At 33.6% G+C, this 23,185-nt stretch overlaps 1 protein-coding gene across 1 annotated transcript in view; it reads left to right on the forward strand.

Annotated features, from left to right (window-relative positions):
• CCDC178 (coiled-coil domain containing 178) overlaps window positions 1–23,185 on the forward strand; it is a gene marked incomplete at both ends in the record, with an annotated part of 413,121 nt that overhangs the window by 129,662 nt on the left and 260,274 nt on the right. Inside the window, 5 exon segments of the mRNA XM_080821927.1 lie at window positions 190–252; window positions 1,743–1,904; window positions 3,484–3,597; window positions 9,821–9,966; window positions 13,811–13,970. Coding sequence (XP_080678053.1) covers window positions 190–252; window positions 1,743–1,904; window positions 3,484–3,597; window positions 9,821–9,966; window positions 13,811–13,970 — 645 coding nt within the window.

The following is a 23,185-nucleotide window of genomic DNA, read 5'->3' on the forward strand; positions in this document are numbered from 1 at the left end:
AATAACATCAGAAGTTTTGTTTGGTTTGTTGGTTGGTTTTTGTTTTTTTGTAATACTCCCTTTTAATGAATGTTTTACTCTTTATTATAATATAAATAACGTGTATCTTGTTTTAGCAATTGTCTTTAATAATGTTTTCTGATATTCTACAAATAAAACCTCCTTTTTTAAAAATTTGATAATTTGTAGGGTAGAGAAGAATTCTTGAAAAAACTCACACGAGGTGAAGTAGCTAATGGAATGATGATTCAGGTAATCCTAATTTTGTTTCAATATTTTATTCTTCCTTTAATTTGCATTTTACTTAGCATTTTAAATTTGCCTGTAATGAGGCATCTTTTCACTACTTGGTTTGCAAGCCAGCAGTTTTCTCTCCTTAGCTGATGACAGTTGCCCTCTGTGTACGACTAGCAGTGTCTGATCATGCATAAAGAAACTGACCTCCCATACACATATCTCATTTTGTGGCTTAATGGGAATTTCTGCCAGTCTAGTAAAAGGGCAGTGAGATCTTATTCCTAAGTGTCTCTTTAGTTTGCTTTGTGATGATGTTATGTTTTCTTTACTTTTAGTGCCTTTCAATGGAATTTCTTTATTTAACACTGAAAGAAAAATATGCTACGATATTTCTTTTTTTTTTTTTAAGACTTTTATTTATTTATTTGACGGAGAGAGACACAGCAAGAGAGGGAACACAAGCAGGAGGAGTGGGAGAGGGAGAAGCAGGCTTCCCGCTGAGCAGGGAGCCGGATGTGGGACTGCATCCCAGGGCCCTGGGATCATGACCTGAGCCGAAGACAGACGCTTAATGCCTGAGTCACCCAGGCGCCCCTGCTATGATATTTCCATATACAGATTTTGAAATTAAATTATTATATCTAGCAAAATAAATTTTAATTTTTTTTTAATCTCTATCTATCACCTGCATATGCTTTGGAATCAGGGTTGGGTGTTTTGATGCTTGGCATGTTTCTAGTATGCCTCCCTTTCAGAAATAAATAAATATTTAAAATTATGAAAATAAAATCAAGAGGCAAAACAGTCCAAAACAGTGTTATTTTATGTACTTCTTTGAGATTATCTGGACCTCTGGCCTTCTTCCATATAAACACAAATTGTGATTTCTTCTGTTAGGAAATTCGGTATTTTCAAACATATAAAAGCAGTGTTTCTCTATTTCTATATGCTGAAAGTGCCAAATTTTCTGATTTATTTTTCTATGAATATATATGTTCAGTAATTCCATAATCTTCTATCCCTCTCTGCTTCATATTTTGTCATTAACTTCTTGTTCATTGGTTTTATTGAATCTTAGATTACAGGAATTACATATATTTCAATATTTGATGTTAGTGTGCTTCTTAACCTTATTATCCTCCAATACTTACTTAAGAATGTTTGACTTTTTTGTCTATATTAAAATTTTCTCTCATTTTCTTCTAATAATAATTGTGCATCATATAAATATGCTATATTCATACCTATTGCTTTTTATGGTGCCATTTTTAAAAAATTTTTAAATAACAACAAAAACTACTGCCTGGCTCAGGATTGAGACTCAATAAACATTTTTTTTTTAAGTTTTTAATTCCAGTTAGTTAGCACACAGTGAAATACTAGTTTCATGTGCACAATATAATGATTCAGCAATTCTGTACATCACCCTGGCTCATTACAAGTGTACTCTTTAGTCCCCATATTTAGGTAATTAATAACTGAATGAATTATTTAAAATCTGGCAGAAAAAACTGTATTCCATCCAAGAAGAACAGATACTTGAGAGGCGGGATCTTTTGGAAAATAAAGCAATGTGTACCCTAGCACTGGCAGAACTTGGGACACCTCTACTTCAACTAGAAGCAGATGCTATAAGAATCAGAACTATCCACAAAGAACATTCTGATGTAAGCATTTATAATTAATCCAGAAGCGAATTTCCAGGAATATTTAAGTCAATAAACCATGTATGTGATTTTACATTATTACTTGGAATATTATGATTTTACATAGAAAGACATAAAAGCATGAACAAAATATGTATTTTACAACCACACAACTAATCTATAGTGGAACTACATAGCAAGACTATGAATGCTATTACTGGGAACCCCATACTCTATATTAGAGTGTACTTAGGCAAACAGTTTTCAAATAAAATGAGTAGTGATTTATTTGGTGTGATTGCCCACTATGTTAAATTTAATTCAAAGTCTTCACTGCTTGTTAATAAAATGCTAAAGCTATGTTTGCTCAAATGTAAAATATAATGCATCTTGACATTTTTATGGCAATATTTGATGTATGTAGAAGAAGTTAAGACACCTAGGATGAAAAATAAAGCAAATGTCGATAAAATATTTTCAAAACAACAAGTTTATGGCAGTAACTGATATTGCTAGCCCTTCCCAAAGAAAAATTAAGTAGAAAAATATGTATGCATCATGTCATTAGTCTTTTGGAAAAGTAGAGGGTGTGGTAAGAGTTATATATTCTTGTCCTTAGATGCAGGGAGGACCTACATATATTCATTTGGGCCATTTTGGCAATAGGATTTTTTTCTTTGTAAATGATGATATAATTTTATATTCTGAGTCTTTAAGAATTTTCAGTGTTTTTTTTTTAAATTTAAAAAACTTTATGATTTAGAAAATGTTCCCATTATGAAAGTTTATTTTGATCTTCAAAGTCTCCCTATGAAATGGTCAAGACAGAGTTTATCTGGATCACAGACTTCAGAAAACTTGGACCTAAATGTGTGAAGCAGCTTGTACAAGGCCATAAAACATGGCAACAACAAATTCTGAGTATACTACTATACTCAGGGCTCTTAATTGCTTATCCTAGAGCTCATGTAATGAATATATAACCAGTACTAACACCTAGTGAGATAAATGATTTTAATAAGGTTCCTCCTTACATTAGTGATGGAAATTTATTAATTGCTTCAAAAGGCTCAGTATAATCATCTGAGTATAATGAATTCCTGAAAAGATTAATGACTTTTATTCCCCCTTATTTTGTAATAGCCATTGTTTTATCTCATCTTATACTTCCGTAAACATTTTTGTTTTTATTATATTTTAAGTTTATAAATTATAAGAACTACCAATGTAACACAAACTCTTGAAAACAATAAATTTTTATGTACTTTTGGTAATGATTGCTAACAATTTGTATTTGCAGTTTCAATTTTGGTTAAGATATTTTAAATGTCATGGTGAAAACTTGCAATTTCTATGTGAGTTTTTTAGTTTTTGTTATTTAGCCAAAATTGGTTGGGTTTTGTTTTCTCCAATAATTCATAATGGAATATTGGGATATAGATATCATAATATGTTTTTGTAATTCATGTTTGGTGGTCCTTTTCCCTTATACCAAAATATATATTGTTATTATTAATATAGCCACTTGGAAACTACTTGGTCTAACCCGGGATAATTGGATTTCAAATGTTGCACATCTTAATTTCTGAATGTCTTCTAGATATTAAATGATATAATTGAGAGGAGACACTATGTTAAAAGAAATGTGGAAAGAACTAAGCAAAAATTACGAAGAAGGGGGAAGAAAACCCGTGATGCAATAACAGAAACCGAGGTAAGAAATGTAACATAAAAAATAATTTTGAATTTACAACTTCTTTATGTCGGTGAAAACTTTTTAAGCAAATTTATTTTAGGTGGATGCCTCTCATTTCTAATTGGTTACAGTAAGTAGTTTCTATACACATACATACACATACACGCACCACACATGCACACACACACACAGTCTCTGTGTCTTCATTTTTTCTATTTTACAGTGGTTTTCCCATTGTCCTAGTGCATCCTCCTGTAAACCTATCCTACAAAGTAGGGGTGGGGATTTGTATTGTATTAAATAGTACCGTGTTTCTACAGATGGGACCAATATACAGACTGAAACGTCTGTTAATATCTGACATCTCAGTTTTACACTCAAGCTGGTGTATAGGCAGCATGAACAAGTGGTCATATATCAAAAGGGCTTCAGGGCTTTTTCCAAATCAGAAATATTTGCTCCCTGAAAATCTTCTTCTCTAATATTCTGTCTTTAGAGAATCTCTGTGTATGGGGAAGTGGAGACAGTCCATTGTCTTTAACTTGCTATACTCTGGATATACTTTAAAGGTAGCACCAAATGGATTTGTTGGTGGACAGCATGTTGGCTATGAGATAGAGGTGTAATCATATCACTTTTTTTTTCCAGAATCAGGCTTTTTTTTAAAATATAATTTTTTTATTTTTTTATTAACATATAATGTATTATTAGCCTCAAGGGTACAGGTCTGTGAATCACCAGGTTTACACACTTCATAGCACATACCTTCCCCGATGTCCATAACCCCACCACCTTCTCCCTACCCCACTGTACTAAGCCACAAAAGAAATGTAAACATTATCAAGAAAAATAATAGTAATAATAACAACAAATACTGTTATTTTGCATGTTCTCTGTATACCAGGCATTATTATAAGTGCTCAGACACATTAACACATTTCAACTTCATAATAACTCTGTGAAGATTGTGCTATTATTATCCCCATTCTACAGTTGAAAAATCTCATATCTTATTTTTGAATTAGCTTGTTCAGTTTCACACAGCTCATTAATGGAGGAGTTGAGATTCACTAAATCCAGCACTGGCCTTAGAGTCTGTACTATTACATTATTCTGGTCAGATCATACAGGTTACTTTTGTTGAATACAATGAAGCAAAATCAGAACTCAATAACAAAAGAAATAGAGCAAAAAAGAAAACAGATTACTTGAAATATTTTTTAAATTACTTTTTTTTCATCATTTGTATCTATGTTAAGGAATATTTAGAAGCACAAATTATTTACAAATGACTGATGATGAACTATACAGCAAAATTTACAGAACAGGCCAAGGTAATACGTTAGTGTTGCCAATAAATTATCTTGGTAAAAACTTAAAGTACCTAGCATACCTGTAAGGACAAAAAGAGAATTAAAAACAGCCATGGGAAAAATTATAAGAGAAATAATTTTATATAGTAGTGGAAGAAAGAATGCTATTTTGCATAACATTTTCTTTTAAAATTTAGATGAATTATATAATTTATTTATAAAATACAAATAATGAAAACTGGATAACGAGGGAAAGTCACAACAAGAGTAGAATAAAAATTACAGAATAAATGTAATTTGTCTATACCACTGACGACAAGAACAAGCATAGGGGCACTTGGGTGGCTCAATTGGTTAAGCTTCCGACTCTTGATTTCAGCTCAGGTCATGATCTCGGGGTTGTAAGATTGAGCCCCTCGTTAGGCTCACCTGAGGTTCTCTTACTCCTTCTCGCTATGCCCCTCTCCCCCAGCTTGCATGTAGGCATACTCTCTCTCTAAAAGAACAACAAACAAAACAAAAACAAACAAACAAGACAAAACAACAACAAAAAAATATGCCCAGATACTTTGCAGGCCTCCCTACAAAGATGAGATGCAGACCATAAGAAAGTATAGAAAGCTTCTAAAATTCACTCTGTAATAATATAATTCTGATACTGTAACTGAAAAATACTAGCTTGAAAAAAATCTGTAGGTGGTCTCACTTAGGAACACAGATGACAAACTCTTAAATATATCAGTGAACTGAATTTTTACAATGTATTATGCAAAGTAACATTCCTTTGAAGAATGTGAAGATGAGGGATGCCTGCATGGCTCTGTTGGTTCAGCCGCTGCCTTAGGCTCAGGTCATGATCCCAGGGTCCTGGGATCGAGTCCCCGATCGGGCTCCTTGCTTGGCAGGGAGCCTGCTTCCCCCTCTCTCCTGCTTGCCTCTCTGCCTACTTGTGATCTCTCTCTCTGTCAAATAAATAAATAAAATCTAAAATAAAAAAAAAAAAAGAATGTGAAGATGAGTCAGCATAAACAAATGTACAACTGACACTTGAACAATGCAGGGTTTAGGCTGTGCCACGTGTAACTTTTGACTCCCCCAAAACTTAACTACTAATAGCCTGTTGTTGACCGGGAGCTTTGCTGATAATAGATAGTTGATTGACAAATAATTTTTATGCTATGGATATTATATACTGTATCTTTATGTGAAAGTAGGCTAGGCAAAAAAATGTTATTAGGAAAGTCATAAGGAAGAAAAAATACATTTACAGCAGTGTGCTGTTAAAAATCTGCATGTGAGCAGACCTGCAAGTTCAAACCTGTGTTGTCCAAGGACCAACTGTACTACTATGATTCAGTACATTTTCAGAAATGAAAGACAACCTAAAATATTTAATAAAACACTATAGCCACCAATGATTTTCAGAAAGACTTAACTATCTAGAAATAGAATGAAAACATCCTTACCTTGATAATGTGTCATAGTGTTTCTACCAGTATTTTCCAGCTAATGCTCTACTTAATGGTGAAAGATTTAAAGTGTTTCCATTAAAATCAGGAACAAAAACATTCAGACAAGTTTCTACTACTCAACATACTACTGTTATTGACAACAAATTATTGTTAACAAGTCACAAAGGAAAAATATATGTGTTGAACACGGCAATGGAAAACCACCCAGTTCTCATGTCCACATCTGAATACTAGCTTAAAAATATTAACTAAAAATGGCCAAAGGTGGTATGTTTAATAAATATAACAAATTTCAATGAAGAATATGGGTTAACACATTCTTTGTGTGTGCCCTCAATATTATAGAGGTACTAGGAGTTGAAGGGCTAGAGAAGAAGGGCTAATTTTCTTTTATTTGTCCTTCAAATAAGTTTGTCTTTCCAATTACTGTTAAGCACTTAAGATATATTAAACATTGTTGGAATTTGCCGGAATTGGGGAAGTAAAAGGAGAACTTTGTTCACTCAAAAAGTTCGTCATCCTGTTGGGGAGCAGACAAGGACAAAGAGAGCATTAATACGCTGTAACCAAAGCCATGACAGCAGTATAATGAGGTGGAAGAGTGTCATGGAGGAGGAAACCTGACTGGACTGAGGGAATTGGGGAAGGTTTTTCAGAGGTTATATCTAAAAATAAGAATTACTAGTAGAGTAAATGAAGGTTAAATACTTACAGTACCATGCTGTTGTGGAGTACACAAAAAGCCTTAAAAAATTATTGTCACTGGAGATGATTCTTTTTCTTCTTCTTCTTCTCCTCCTCCTCCTCCTCCTCCTTCTTCTTCTTCTTCCTATTATTATTATTATTATATAATTTTTAAATTGATGAAGAAATGAAGTAAGGGCATTTTAGAAACAGGTGCTGTTTGAAAAGCAAAGATATGGAATAGTGCTATGTGTTTGTGTAATTGCAAGTAGTTTGGTATGACCAGAGAGCGGGGTACCCATAATAAGAGTGAAAAGAGATGAAGCTAGTGAGATGGGCAATACACAGATGAAGAAATGGCTCGTGTGCCATGCTGTTGAACTCCAAACTGTTGTAATGTCAAACATTGTTAATAGCATTTATTAAGTACTTTGATGCTGATAGGGGTACAAGCCATACTATAGACCCTATTTCTGTCTTGTAAGAACTTAAGTTCTAAGACAAATAATTTTTAAGACAAATAATTCTATCTTTTACTGTGCATAAGCATTTCAGTCATGGGCCAAGCTAAACATGGGCCATTACTGAATTTTTATTCTTTTAACCCCACTTTAAATCTTAGGCATAGATTCTAAACTTATTATGTTTAGATAATTTAAGAAATAAATCTTAAATAAAAATTTTAAAATCCTAAAATACTTAATCTAAAATCTTTTTTAAAATCTTAAATAAAAATTAAAAATACAATTTGAAGTTAATAATTTAGACTCTGAATATAATCTTTATTACCTAATATTTTTAAATATGTGACTTGAAAGTTTCAGGAAGATAAGGAAATGATGAAAAATGTTTTATAATAAAACATTTATTGACTGCAATTCAGATTTTTAGATTCTTCCCCGTCTGGACATGAAAGTACCCTTGAGTTGGAAAGCCTCCAAATTCCTGAAGCCTGTGTCCCCCAGGGCTAGAGAAAGAAATAAGCCAAAGAATGGTCAGATAATGAATGTACTATTTTATGCCTTTATTCCCGTTTGTTCTGATGGCTCTTCAGCATTTATCAAAAGATTTACAAATGGCTATTGGGGGTAGGGAGCAAACTTCTGCTCATTGCACATCTGCGTGTTTGTACTCCTGATTGAGACATGACATCTAACTGCTTCTCTCTGGACTCAGCTCACCATAATGATGTTTCTGATATTTTTGATGTCATGGACGGCGATGTGCTTGTTCATGTTTACCAAAGCCTCACTGATGGTACCTATTAAAGTGGCAAAAGACCATTTTTGGCTTTTCGTTGCTGTCTGCAGGGAGCACACTGTCTTCTTCTGTCCTTTAGTGTAGAGTCTTCTGACACCACCTTCAGCACTGCTGAACTGGCTGGTATGGTCTAAGTTGTTGATACCATTGCTTCTGATGTCTTCTGAGTTTCCTGTGTGAATCTTCATTCAAAATTAAGGCACGAATTATGGAATCTGACCTAAAATTCAAACTTAGTGATAGCATGCTGTACCCAGAGCTGCCCATCCTCTTTGACTCCTACTTACTTACTTTATTCCATACTTGTACCTCTTCACACTTTTGTGGGGGGGGATTGACTTTTCTCTCAGTAATAATCTAACAGCCTATTGGTCACATTGAAGAATCCTAGTAAGCCATCTTTCAACTACATTCAGGTGTTAAAAACAAGCAAACCAAAAAACCCTCATTTATCAGTAGACTAATACCAGAACTTTCATAAAAAGAAACAAAGGGAAAGTATGAAAATCCAAATGCAGTAAACAGTGTTGAAAGACATGGACAAATAGCAGATTTTTATAGGAAAATAAATATAAAAGTTTAGTCTTTCTTCTTGAAATCTGTAAGAGCAGAGAAAGAATCAGAGAGCATATGGGGGAACGTGGAAGAAAATAGGAGCAAAGGGAGCAGTTGATATCTGAAATCATTTGGGAGAGTAGCACTAATTAGAAGCAATGCCAAATGTGGGGAACAGCATTCAGTAAATCAGTCATCCAATCAGTAAATCATTCAGTCAATATGAAAATCAACAGTGATGAAAGGATTATACAAAAAATAGATGCAAAATCAAATCTTCAGTTTGGACTTGCACAAGCCAGCCTTGGGAAAGTATACTGGTTTTAAACATTGACTTGTTTTGTTTGAAAGATCAGGACCATGTATATCCTTGCCCACCTTCATTGTACATGTTTGAAAACCAGTAACCACATGTTTATATATTTTTTAAGACTTTATTTATTTGAGAGAGAGAGAGATAGAGAAAGAGAGAGGGACATCATGAGCAGGGAGAGGGGTTGAGGGAGTAGCAGTCTTCCCCACTGAGCAGGGAGTCCCATGTGGGACTTGATCCCAGTACTCTGAGGTCATGACCTGAGCCAGAGGCAGATGCTTAACCAACTGAGCCACCCAGGCACCCCATCCACATGTTTATATTTTGAAAGGACATGCCCTTAAGGTGTGCTTGTATTGGAGTATGTGGAGGGGAAGACAGTAAGGGTAGAGAGAGGAAAATGGAGACAGAGGAAGAGAGATGTGGGGAGAGAGACTTAGAGTTCTAAGCCATCTTTTAGACAATCTTACCAGATACAACTATGGAGAAGAGAAAGAACATAAACCTAAGTTGTTACTTACACTGTTAATAAGTTTCTGTTTGCTTTTAATTATTTATGTGGCCAAATGTAATTGTGTCCTTAAGTTGCAAGGATTTGAAAATTCTAGTATTTAAAATAAAACATCCTTTAATTTCTTTTCCAGGAAAAACACTCAATGATTTTTAGAGAAATAGAGAACACTAAAAGTAAAACAAGTATTTATCTTGCAAAAATAGATGAGTTGAATAAGAACTTAAAAGAAAAAGAGAAAGAAAGTAATATTTTTGCTCAGACACTTGAGAGTTTAAAGTAAGTACTTAAATTTTATCAAAATATTAAGTACTCAATATTTTATTTTTAAAAGAGATAAGATCAAATTTCTTTAAGGTTTATTCTTAAAATGGTGCATTATTTTCCATCATTATTTGATGTGGAGTATACATGTGATATTTGATAATTTTGGCTTAAAAACATGAATTGTGGGGGTGTCTGGGTGGCTTAGTCAATTAAACATCAGACTCTTGGGCTCAGGTCTTGATCTCAGGTTTGTGACTTTAAGCCCTACATTGGGCTCTACCTAGACATGGAGCTTACATAAAAAACCAAAAAACAAATAAGCGTAAATTGAATTCGTTTTTTATTATTCCCCTGGGTTTACTTTTACTTGAATAACTGGCAATGTTTATTGTTTTCCAAGTATGAGAACTTATATTAATTATGAAATTGATAATCTTTCCCACAAATTTCAGTATTACTCACAGGACATGGTTAATAATATATGGTTTTTCACCCGAACTTTTTTGGTAAGTTTTGAGGTAATCCTTTAGAAACAGATATTCTACAAAACCTTATGTAATTTGTTCATACTTACTGTCTTCGGAAACCTCTTATTTGTTCCCTTTATTAATCAGGGGCATACCTACCAAGGGTTAGTAAGGTCTTTCACTCAAAGAATGATCGTACTCTAAGATCTTTGGTGTTTCCTAAGACCCTCACTTAGAACTTCCATACTCTTCCTTTATTCCTTTTGGTTCTTATTATCTGTTTTGTAATACGTTGAGAACAGAGCTTGAAGGACTACAGGAAGGACATGCATTGGTCACATTTAGGAATTACAGTTTGATTCAAATAAGAAGGCTAACACAGCATTAACAAAATCATAGCGCTTGAGGGATAAAATGTCAGAAAAACAGTTATCCACAGCTTGATTACCATACTATAATGTCAAGTCAAGTCAGTTCACTCAACAAGGACTTATTTAGCTGTTACTATGGGGTAAAAACTTATGTTCAAAATGATCATTCAGGGAACCTGGGTGGCTCAGTGGGTTAAAGCCTCTGCCTTCGGCTCGGGTCATGATCTCGGGATCCTGGGATCGAGCCCTGCATTGGGCTCTCTGCTTAGCGGGAGGCCTGCTTCCTCCTCTCTCTCTGCCTGCCTCTCTTCCTACCTGTGATCTCTGTCTGTCAAATAAATAAATAAAATCTTAAAAAAAAATGATCATTCAGCTTTATCTGAAAGACATAAAATCATATTCAGTATATCATGTAAGAAAGCAAGGAAACGTTTATTTTCAAAGATACTCGCATTATTTGACATCTGTAAGAATATTTTGAGGCTCAGTGATATAAGTCTAAAATTTTATAGTTCACATTAGACTTATAAAGATTTAGTTTAAGTTTAGTTTATAAGGAGTTTGGTTTAAGATTTAGTTTAAGAATTCTTATTATTTCAGTTATAACATTTTCTTCTATTCTGTGGCTAGGTTATATTGCCTTTGGGACAGGAGTGACCACCATGTCCCAGTGAAACAGTTCCCTCTCTGAACTTGACAAAACTTTGCTTTCTCCCAGGAAAGGGAGAAAATGAATAATTGATGCTGTGACATTGTTTAAAGATCTGTTAATTAACAATGACGATGGATAATGTCAAATAATATTTAAAGATACCATTTTTTGACTTTCTAATGTGCCAGGCAACTTTGTGGGCAATCTGTGTACTTCATCTTATCCAGTTCTCACTGCAAATTCTTAAATTATGTAATAACATTCTCATATGAATACTGAAGAAACAGAAGCTCAGGGAAATTTAAATGATTGTCTTTGTACAGCTAATCAGTGGTTAAAGCCAGCTCCAGTTTAGGTCCATCTCATTCCAAAGCGTGTGCTCTTAAAACTGTCCATACTGACTCACTAAACTAGGATTGGAAAGAAGATTATTGCAAATAAACTACATTAGTAATAATCTACTGTTATTTTCAATAGGTGACCATATCAAGTTAATCATTATTTATTAAGAACCCACAGTGTGCCTAGTGCCAGACACGAAGAAGGACAAAGAAATGACAAATGGGAAAGTGTACCTTTGAGTATCTGAAGATAATTTTAGAAATACGAACTTGCATATGCAAAATGATTAAAATATGATAATTAGAATAATAGCAATTGAAGCTGTCCTTGACTCTGATTTTTACAAGTGTTTCTTAAGTAGAACGTGAAAGGATTTAGGGCCAGACCCATAGGACTTCAGAGTTTATTCTTTTTATCATTATGAGAAAGGAAACACTATTTTCACACACAGATATACATATAAGCATATATAGTCTATATAATATATGTGTGGGTATAATTAACTAATAAAAATTCTGACTTGAATATAATCCAAACTCAAAATACTTAGTGTGGAGAACAAAGTATATGTGGTCAAAATATAGTGACGTTTGCTGGGAGCAACTGTGAGGTTTTTTGGCTCTGGTCATACTAGCTCTTCCCCATGTAAATTTCATGGTTTCTTTGTTCCATGATATTGATATTAGTGAGTATTTATATAGGATATCACATAAGATTTTTGGATGTTTTGGGTATAGATGATGAAATGGAAGAGACATGGGCAAGGCAGATAAAAGGGAGGGACCTTATTCTTTTCAGAGGAGAGGCTCACATCTAAAACTGTGAACAAAAAACATTGTTTTCAAATTTCTGGTAATAGCCATAGTAGAGAAAGAGAGAGAAAAAAATGAGTATTTGGTGTTGAGCTGCTGAATCAAATAGAGTATGATAAAACTGGATTTGCATTCTGGTACTGCTGTTTACTAAGTAGCTTATATAAGCTAATTATGGTAAAGTTTAGTTTCCTCATCTGTAAATTGCTATAATGATTATACTTTCATAGGACTTTGTTGTATTAAATGAGATATTATATTCAGCACGCTTTAACATTTCAGCCCCCCCAAAAAACTTTAGTCCTGCTGCCTTATTAGGTAACTGTGCAGATGACTCAGTTTTCTATACCAGCAGAGATAAAAACAAATATGGGTAACATAAGACAGTACTGCACTTTTGCAGCTCTGTTTATTCTGCCTTCTGTGTTACTGATCAACTTTGTCAATTATTTCTAAAGCACATTCATTTTCATTATTGTTTTAACCACTTTTTGATGCTTTTTCTATTAGTGTTGCTATTTAAATAAAAACCATTTAATATCTGTCTCAGTATATACTTAGTTACAAATGACAAAATACATCTACCTAAGCACAAACAAACATGTTCACACAACAGCTTAAACTAAACAATAGGGAAATGTGTCATCTTATATAACAGAGACCCTTGGGTAGGGTAAGCTGCAGAATTGGTTGATATTAGTGAATCAACAGCTCAACCCTAGGTACTCATTTTTTTCTCTCTCCACTATGTCCATTGTCATCAAGTTTGAAAACATGACTCATTCACATTTAGTGGGTGTTGAGCCTTTTCTACATGCAGTTAGGTCCTTGTCTTTCATCTTATTAAGCTATGGTAATATTTATGTTCACTTCTAAATAATTAGCCACATGCTAATTGGCTTAATCTAATTAGAATGCATCTTTGGTGTTATATGCTGCATGGAGGAGGGGTTCTTTAAGAATGGCAATGAAATAGAGTCATGCTGTGTAGGCAACCAAGAGAATCCACTAAATTTCTCCAGAGATTTTCTTACAACTGAATCATTTAGACATCTCTCTATGGAAGTTGGCCTATGGAAAGAACTAGGGAATTTTTCCAAAGCCTTCAGTTCTAAGACTTTTCAATATTCGCTCTTTTAAAATGTATCACAAATGTATCTTAAAAAATAAAATATGAATTGATTAATGGCAAATACAATTCTTTCTTCATAGGAATGAATTTATAACCATGAGATATAAAAAGGAGCATGCACAAGCGGTGTTTGATCATCTCATAAGTGAGAAAAAAATCTATGAAGAGAGACTCTATGAGGAAGAGCAGAGATATCGAACTCTAATTACCATGAGGCAAAAAACTCTGGCAGATATTAAAGTGAGTATTATTTTTGGACTGTCTTAGAATGAAAGAAATGCAATGATAGTCAAACTAGCAGTAGTCTGAAGCACTCATTTTATCTTGAAGCAAAGATTTAAATTCTAAAAACTTTTGGGTGCCTGGGTGGCTCAGTTGTTGAGCCTCTGCCTTCAGCTCAGGTCATGATCCCAGAGTTCTAGGATCGAGCCCTGCATCAGGCTCCCTGCTCAGCAGGAAGCCTGCTTCTCCCTCTCTCACTCCCCCTGCTTGTGTTCCTTCTCTTGCTGTGTCGCTCTCTGTTAAATAAATATATAAAATCTCTTTTAAAAAAATTCTAAAAACTTTTGAAGATGTATGTAATATAGTTTTATAAGCTATTTTTGATCCTAATATTTATATAACCATTATTATATATATTCATATACTCAATTATTTTTATTCCTTTTTACATTTGCAAAGACATTGTTTAATCCATTTAAAAAAATGGAGCAAATATATACCTTAAACAAGTATGAGAGTGAATGAACATACCATCTATAGTGCTATTTCTGTGATCCTTCCTACATAAAAGTATTAATAGAGGAACAATAATTTTATTAATAATAGTGCTAAGTAATATTCATTCATTTTACATATGGCCATTACATAGAAAAGGGGCATTTGGGGAGGAGGGGGCCTAAAAATATGGAAATAATTGGTGCCATCTAGTGGCAATAAATGATGCCTTCTCTTAGAGAAGTTCCTGAAATCTCAGGATTTGTGATATATGAATGGACTAGGGAGGCTTAGACTCAAATGCACACCTCAAAAAGAGAAGGCTTAAGTTATTTACTGATTTAAGCATCATTCTCTACCTCATATTTTATCACAGCAGTAGAATTAGCTGTTTGAATTCAACCACATTTTCCAATCGTACTGGTGCTGAGAACACAGTGGGATCTCAATAATCATTTATTGACTGGCATTTCAGCACTTTAATGGAACAATAATAATTAGTGAAATGGCAAAATATGGTCAGCAGGAGAGAGACAAAGAAAAAATTCCTGTATAACTAGCCTCTCAAAAATGGAGATTTGTATTTTTTTCATCCAAAATCTTGTCTCTGCTGTCCCATTCTGAAATGTACTTAACCTCCAGCTACTTGTCACATCACCTGATTTTGTGTTTTGTCCTTGGTACCAGTCTCTATCTGAACTTGTTTTGTTCATTTGTTTTTACTTGTTTGTTGTCTGCCTGCATCTTGCAATACTGACATATTGTCAGTGAGGACAGATTTTCTGTCACATTCTTCTGTGTATCCTAAAAGCTCAGAACTATGCCTGGCGCAAGGGAGGCACTCAGTGAATACTCATTGAATGACTGAATGAATAAATGGATGAACATATGCTTTTTTGGTAATTTTGCTGTCCACTTGCATGATAATGCCTGAAAGCAGAAGCATTTCAGAGATACTTTCCATACTGTGCCAGCCTGATACTTTAGTTGAATACTCATGTTGTATGCAAAATCTGAACCTCTCCCTTTCTCTTTCTCATTCCCCCTCTCTCCTTGTTAATACACGAGAAATTTGCCATCCAATCTGTTCTCTCTAGATGAAAATGATTACATTGTCTATTGCTTTCTAGCAATTAAGGATTCTGCTAAATATCTGAATAATACTTCTCCAGTAACCTTTAATTTATATGAAATTGCCTCTTATCAGCTCTTGGATTGCTCTTTGTTACGCATTTACCCTATGTAACCAGAAGCATAGAGTTTGAACATGCATAGTTTAGAAATTTATTGATCTTATCATTAGTGACACTGTTTATGATTATGATCAGTTATTGGCATTAAATAATGGAAAGACAATACAATTTTTCACATAAAACTATTTAAAAATTTGTAAATATGTATGTAATATGAAGCATTCCCATAAAGAAACAAATTTCATTAGGCATCATTACAGATGTGGTATTACTAATCTGGGGTGTCCCCCATGGGTAAAAGAATTGATCACAATTATGGATCATCTGAAGGAATTGTTTAATAAAAGACCATAAAAGCCACAGTACAACTAACTGGGGCTGTAAGAAAATGTGCCATAGAATTAGAAATACAAACAGCCAATAAAATGGTTTAAGAAAAAAATATATACAAACTTCAGATAGCATGCAATATAGTTCTGGAGTTAAAAATCAACTTTTTGGTAGGCAGTTTCATGTCAGATATCTTTAAATGGAAGATTTTTTAAAGTGTTAAATGGAGTTTTTATTAACTGCCTATAATTACCAAATGCAATTAAGATTAAAATCTCAGTATAGCATATTCATCAAAGTACTATAGCTATAGCTACTGATCTTCCTTTTTTATTATTGGAAAGATCCAAACAAAACTGGAGTTTCAGGTGTTTTAATCTCTAGTTTTAATTTTAATCTATTATTAGTCATCCTCAGAAGTCCCACTGCTTTTCTATGTCAGTGCCTTTCTTTAGTGCTCTTTCTATAACCTTGCCCTTCTTCCTGCAATTTAGGGTATGATATGAGAAAGGTGTAATGCATTACATTGGATCTTTGGCAGACAGAACAATTTCCAAATTGAGTTCTAAAAGACACAATCTCCCAATACTTTGTAGAGTTTATTGGTTTTTATTTGGCTTCATATTTATATTTCACTCTCAGGAAATACTTATAATAGTCCCATATTTGGCTATTAAATCATTTCTTGACCCTTTCATGTGGAAAATTCTTAGCTAATACAGAGGCAGTGATTCACTGCCTCATTAGACAGCCAGGTACAGCAATAGTAAAAATCAGAAACAAATTTAATCTCTGAACTAATTTTAAAGATTATTACAATTTAAAAAATTATTCTCCTATTGTCCACTCATCACTTCATTCACGCAACTAGTTCAGGGCACTCAGTGTTGAACGACCAAAACCCTAGCATCAATTTTAAAGATGCAGTCAGCAGAAAGATGGGAGATACAAAAAACAAACTTGAATATAGTAACATCGCACAAATTACGTACAATAAATTGTGTCGCTGGCCCACTAACCTGATACATTAGGTATGATTAAAATAAAATAAAAACTATTACATATTCTGTGATCTTAATAGTGGGAAATAAATGTGTGAAAAACCTGAAAACATTTAGAAGAACTGAGCAGTGACCCTCCAAGGGAAGAATAATTTGCCTTAATGCTAATTTTCTTGCCCCCCAAAAGATTTTAAAATAACATGAAATTTTTAAAAATTAAGAACATGGTTTGCATAATATTTTTAACAATTCTAACAGGATTAAACATCAATCACATGTCATAATATTAATTAGGTTCATCATATTGCCTTTTTTTTCATATTCCTTTTTTAAATCAACTTGTTCAACTATATGGCTCTTTGAGGAATGAACATTTTAATTTGAGGACTGGTAGCAAAAGAGTGCTAGTTTTTAAAATTTATTTATTTATCTATTTATTTACTTTAAAAAAGTTTTCTTATTGTGTTATGTTAGTCACCATACAGTACATCATTAGTTTTTGATGTGGTGTTCCATGATTCATTGATTGTGTATAATACCCAGTGTGCCAAGCAATCCATGCTCTCCTTAATACCCATCACCAGGCTCACCCATCTCCCCATCCCTCTCCCTTCTGAAACCCTGTTTGTTTCCTCGAATCCATAGTCTCTTATGGTTCTTCTCCCACTCCGATTGCCCCCCCTTCATTTTTCCCTTCTAATGTCCTCCATGCTATTGCTTACGTTCCACAAATAAGTGAAACCATATGATAATTGACTTTCTCTACTTATTTCACTCAGCATAATCTCCTCTAGTTCCATCCATGTCAATGCAAAAGTTGGGTATTCATCGTTTCTGATGGCTAACATTCCTTTGTGTATATGGACCTAGTTTTATACTGAGGGACACCAAGTTTTTGTACAAACTCAGTGCTGCAATGATCATAGATACTCAGAAATCAGGAAGGAGTAACACTAGAATGTAAAGGAAATATGTAGCATGGGTCTAAGGGATTCCCAAATATAAATTTAATATATCTTGGTTGTTTGCTTAGAGCATGATCCATTAAACAAGGAAGAAGACTCTCTTCTTTTTGCATCTCTCTCCAGCATTGTGTTACATCTTGCAGATATGTACCAAAATATCTACTAACACTACATTAAAGCACTATATATGAAGCTTGAATAGGCCTTTTATTTTTTGTTTCTGGGGGTTTTTTGTTTTGTTTTTTTAAGATTTTATTTATTTATTTATTTATTCATTTATTTGTCAGGAAGAGAGAGCACAAGCAGGGGGAGTGTCAGGCAGAGGGAGAAGCAAACTCCTCACTGAGCAAGGAGCCTGATGCAGGACTCAATCCCAGACCCTGGGATCATGACCTGAAGCCAAAGGCAGAGGCTTAAGTAACTGAGCCACCCAGGCATCCTGGCTTTTTATTTTTTGAACTGGCAATCTATCATGATTTTTAGCTTTTGTCCCCCCAACTACCTAGAGGCATCTATTAAAATCACTTGGCCATAATCCATTTCAGTTTTTCCATACATTGGTTTTTTTTTACATTATTGTGATAATACTCTGTCAACACACTTTGGATGTTATGCTTTTTCCAGGTAACATTAATTTCCTAGTGGGACTGCCACTTTTGAAATTCCTCCACCCTCCCCACTGCAGAGTAATAGCATAAATATATGATTATTCTCGTTTAGTCAATTAAAGTAATTATTGTATGAGTTTCCACATATCAGATTGCATTCTTATGTACACCTAATTGGTTAGGCTTTATTAAAATTGTAATACATTACTGGATTCAATTTATACCCATTTAATGCTGAATATCTATTGGTCTGTAGTTCTTCTATTTTGTACTTTGTTAAAGATATTGGTATCAGAGATTTTTACAAGAGTTTTTCAAATGAAATAAGTTTTTTTTTCTTTGTTAAATAGCATAACACATTTCAGTTTCTTAAAGTTTTGAGAAATTCTCCCATGATACTAACAAGATATGTGATGAGTTAGAGATTTTACCTCACTTGCAAGCTAACAAGTTAGCCTGCCATAGTTTCACAGATGCTGGGAGAAGGCATGAAACTCCTGGGTGAGAAGTAGAGATTTTATTGTTTCCTACACAACAGCAGTGTGAGCTTCATGTTTGCATAGGTTCACCTTGGCTCTAAGTCTTGTGGAGTAAAAGGAAAGTGGTCAGGTGAATGCTACATATATACAAGGAATTTTTATCACAGCTGACGAACTTGGAATGTAGGAAAGCCACAGTTTTTTATGGAAGCTTCCTGCAAATGTGCCCAGCCCTTGCCCCAGAGGAAGTCATTACATTTTTTTTTTTTTAGATTTTATTTATTTATTTGACAGACAGAGATCACAAGTAGGCAGAGAGGCAGACAGAGAGAGAGAAGGTGAAGCAGGCTCCCCGCTGAGCAGAGAGCCCGATGCGGGGCTTGATCCCAGGACCCTGGGATCATGACCGGAGCCGAAGGCAGAGGCTTTAACCCACTGAGCCACCCAGGCGCCCCACATTTTTTATGCAATATTGAAAATGTAGTTCTGGATAAAAGTTGTCATAAGTGTATAAACATGGTGGTGAATTCCCCCCTATATATATTACCTGAGCTTGACTCTTTCCTGAAGAAAAATATTTTTAAAATTTATTCAGTTTATTTTTGGGTTTTTGCATGATTAATGTTTTCTAATTCTTGAGTCAATATGGTCAAGCTACATTTTTCTAGAAAAGATGATTTTAAAGAGGTTTTCAAATTTATTATCATTAAGTTATATGAAATATATATTTTTTCATTTCTTCTTCTTCTATAGTCATATTCTTTTTTCATTCACTAGGCTTGTTTTCTCTTTTTCTTGATTGACCCTGTTAAATTTTTTCCTTGTAGTTGTTTTTTCACACACTCCAAATTCTGATTTATTCATGATGATTATTTTTGCTCTCTAAGTCATTAGTTTCAGCTTTTTTCTTTGTTAACTACTCTTTTTGACTGATTTTTATAATTTTATTTTGTTTTTCCTTTTTTTAACAAGTTGAGTTGAATACTTTAGTTTTTTCTTTCTCATTTACAATGAAAAGGAATAAAAAAATGACCAAGTAGTCTCTGAACGCAATTTTGCCAGTTTTAATAACTTACACTCTTTGATATTGGTCTTGGCAATGATTTTTTTTTTGCATATGAATGCCAAAAGCACATGAAACGAATGCAAAAATAAACAAATAGGACTATATCAAACTGAAAAGCTTCTCCACAGAAAATAAATAATGAATAAGCTGAAAAGACAGCCTATTAAATGGCAGAAAATATTTGCAAACTATATCTCTGATAAAGGGTTAATATCAAAAATAGATATGTAACTCATAACAACTCAATGGCAAAAAGAAACAAACAAAAAAAAAACCCATAAATAATCCAATTAAAAATGGACAAAGAGCCAGAATAGACATTTTTCCAAAAAAGTATATCGATGGGCAACAGATAAATGAAAAATGTGCTCAATATTACAAATCATCAGGAAAATGAAATTAGAACCCCAATGAGATATCATCCCTCTTTCTTGTTAGGATGGTATTTATCAAAAACATAAGGGATAACAAGTATTGCTAAGGATGTGAAGAGAAGGGAACACTATATATTGTTGTTAGGAATATAAATTGGTACAGCCATATGGAAAACAGTGTGGAGATTTTTTTAAAAATTAAAAATAGAAATCCGTTAATTCAGCAGTCTCACTTCTAGGTATATTTCTGAAGGAGACAATCAGTATCTAAAAGAGGTATCTGCACTTTTGTGTTCATTGCTGCTTCATTCACAGAAGCCAACATATGGAAACAATTTAAGTGTCTGCCAATGTATGAATGGATAAATAGATAGATAGATAGATATTCATTCTATATATATAATGCAATATTTTTCAGTCATGAAACAGAATGAAATCTTGCCATTTGCAATAAAATAGGTAAACTTAGAAGACATTACACGAAATAAGCCAGACAAAGAAAGACAAATACTATACGATCTCACTTATTTGTGGAATCTAAAAAAAAAAAAACAAAAAAAGTTGAACTCAGTGTAGAATGGTGGTTATCTGGGGCCGGGGGATGGGTAAAATGGGGGAGATGCTGGTCAAAGGGTACAAACCTTTCATTATAAGATGAGTAAATTCTGGGGATCCAGTGTATTGCATGGTAACTATAGGTAGTAATTGTATTGTATTGTATACTTGAAATTTGCTAGGAGAGTGTAGATCGTAAACATTCTTATCCATACACACAAAAAGATAATTACATGAGATGATGGTTGTTTTACTTAACCTGATTGTGGTCATCGTTTCACTATGTAAACATATATCAAATTATCACATTACACATTTTAAATATATACAGTTTTATTTATCAATTAAACTTCAACAAAGCCAGGGAAAAATAAATTTCTGTTAAAAGGTTTTGTTTAATTTGCATGAGATTATCAAACAGAATCACTGCAACTTTTGTTCCATGGATAGTTTATGTGCAAATAAATGAAATGAAATGTTTAGTTCGACATGAATTAATTTGTGGGCTTTGCTTTATATATTTCTAGTTCATGTTATTCAGTGCATAGAGACTCAAAATTATTAAATGACAATTTTGATCATGCTTTTTAATATAATGGCAATTTTCTCCTTTGTATTGTTTGAGAGTTAGTATCAACACCTGGTCTTTTTGGTAGACTAAGCTAATTTTACATTTTATTTTTAAGTATTCTGGCTTTTTTTTTTAAAGATTTTATTTATTTATTTGACATTCTGGCTTATTTTTTAGGTGTGCATTTGTGACCATTATAGAGCAATATTTAGGATAATTTTACTTTTGAATCCATTTTGTTTTAATAATTTATGTAATTAGTTTTATTGGTTCTTGCTTCTGTATTCTTGCCTAATGCTTTCTATGGTGATACTACCTTTCTACTTTTGCCATTATTGCTTTTTTGGCATATTGACTGTTGCGGTTTGACTTTATCGCTTTTAATAATGTAAAGTGGAGGCATTCTACTTTTAATTATATCACTGTTTCAAATTTCCATCTAAATGTGCTCATATATTAGTAATGCAGATAAACATTGAAGGATAAAGCTGGTAATGTAGGTTTGGGTTATATGATGAAGACCCACTTGAAAAGTTTGCACTTAATTTGTAAAGCAGTGGGAGGCATGACGAATTTTCTAGGAGTACAGTGTGCTCAGAGATAGGCAAGATAAATTAGACAGCGTTATGTAGGACAAACTGAAGTGAAATGAAAACAGGAATTACAGATATAAGTTACAAGAAAATGCTTTTGTTATTAAAGACAAGTGATGAGACATTGATGGAGCAGGAATGAGGTTTACAGACTTAACAGAGACTGATGTCAAATTGTATATGATAAACGAAAAAAAGAACAGAATATATAGAGGGAGGTACAATACTGGTTGACTAGAAAAATTATGGTGGTATTTATAGCATAAAGACCTATTAATGACTGGCTTCACTGAGAAAAGGATCTATCTTGGACATGGTAGAAACTATGTAAGTGAAAGCATGTACCTAATCACTATGTGGAGACAGAGTTTGGGAGATGGAGTAGAAATGGATAGAGTAGAAAATCAGTACAGCATTAATAGTTGAAGCCATGGGAGCTCATGAAAGCTATAAAGAAAAGTGTCAGAGAATATTTGAAGACAGAACCTGAGTATGTAAGTTGTTACATTATTATCTGTCAGCATTTTTATAGTCAGCCTGGTGACCACTGGGGCTAAGGCTCTGCAGACTACATTTTTCTTTGTCACATGCCTCTAAGGCTCTGCAAAATACAGGGCACTAGAAGAGGAATGAAAGGATGAAGAAGTGTGTTCTTTCCTGCTGGCTTCTAGTAGGCTTCCTGTCAGCTTTATCGTAGAAATGCATATTCAACTGAAAGCAGCAGTTTGTGTCCATAGCTATGCCTAAATACAACTTGGCTGTTAGGAGAGCATCAGTGATAGAAAGAGTAGTATCAGATTGGTAAAGGCAGGAGATTAAATATAATAGTGAAAGGAGCAAGAACATTGAAAGAAATTGGAAAAGGCAGCTTTAGAATAGTCTTTCAAGAGCTTTGGTAATAAAATTATTTGCATAGTTCTATTTATTTTTTTGCAAATTGCAAGTCTTAGGTATATTTTTTAAAAAAAGGGAAAGAGATCGGATTGAGGGATATATTTTTTAT

Source organism: Martes martes, assembly GCF_963455335.1.
Source record: "Martes martes genome assembly, chromosome: 13".
In the NCBI taxonomy this organism is placed as follows: Eukaryota; Metazoa; Chordata; class Mammalia; order Carnivora; family Mustelidae; genus Martes; species Martes martes.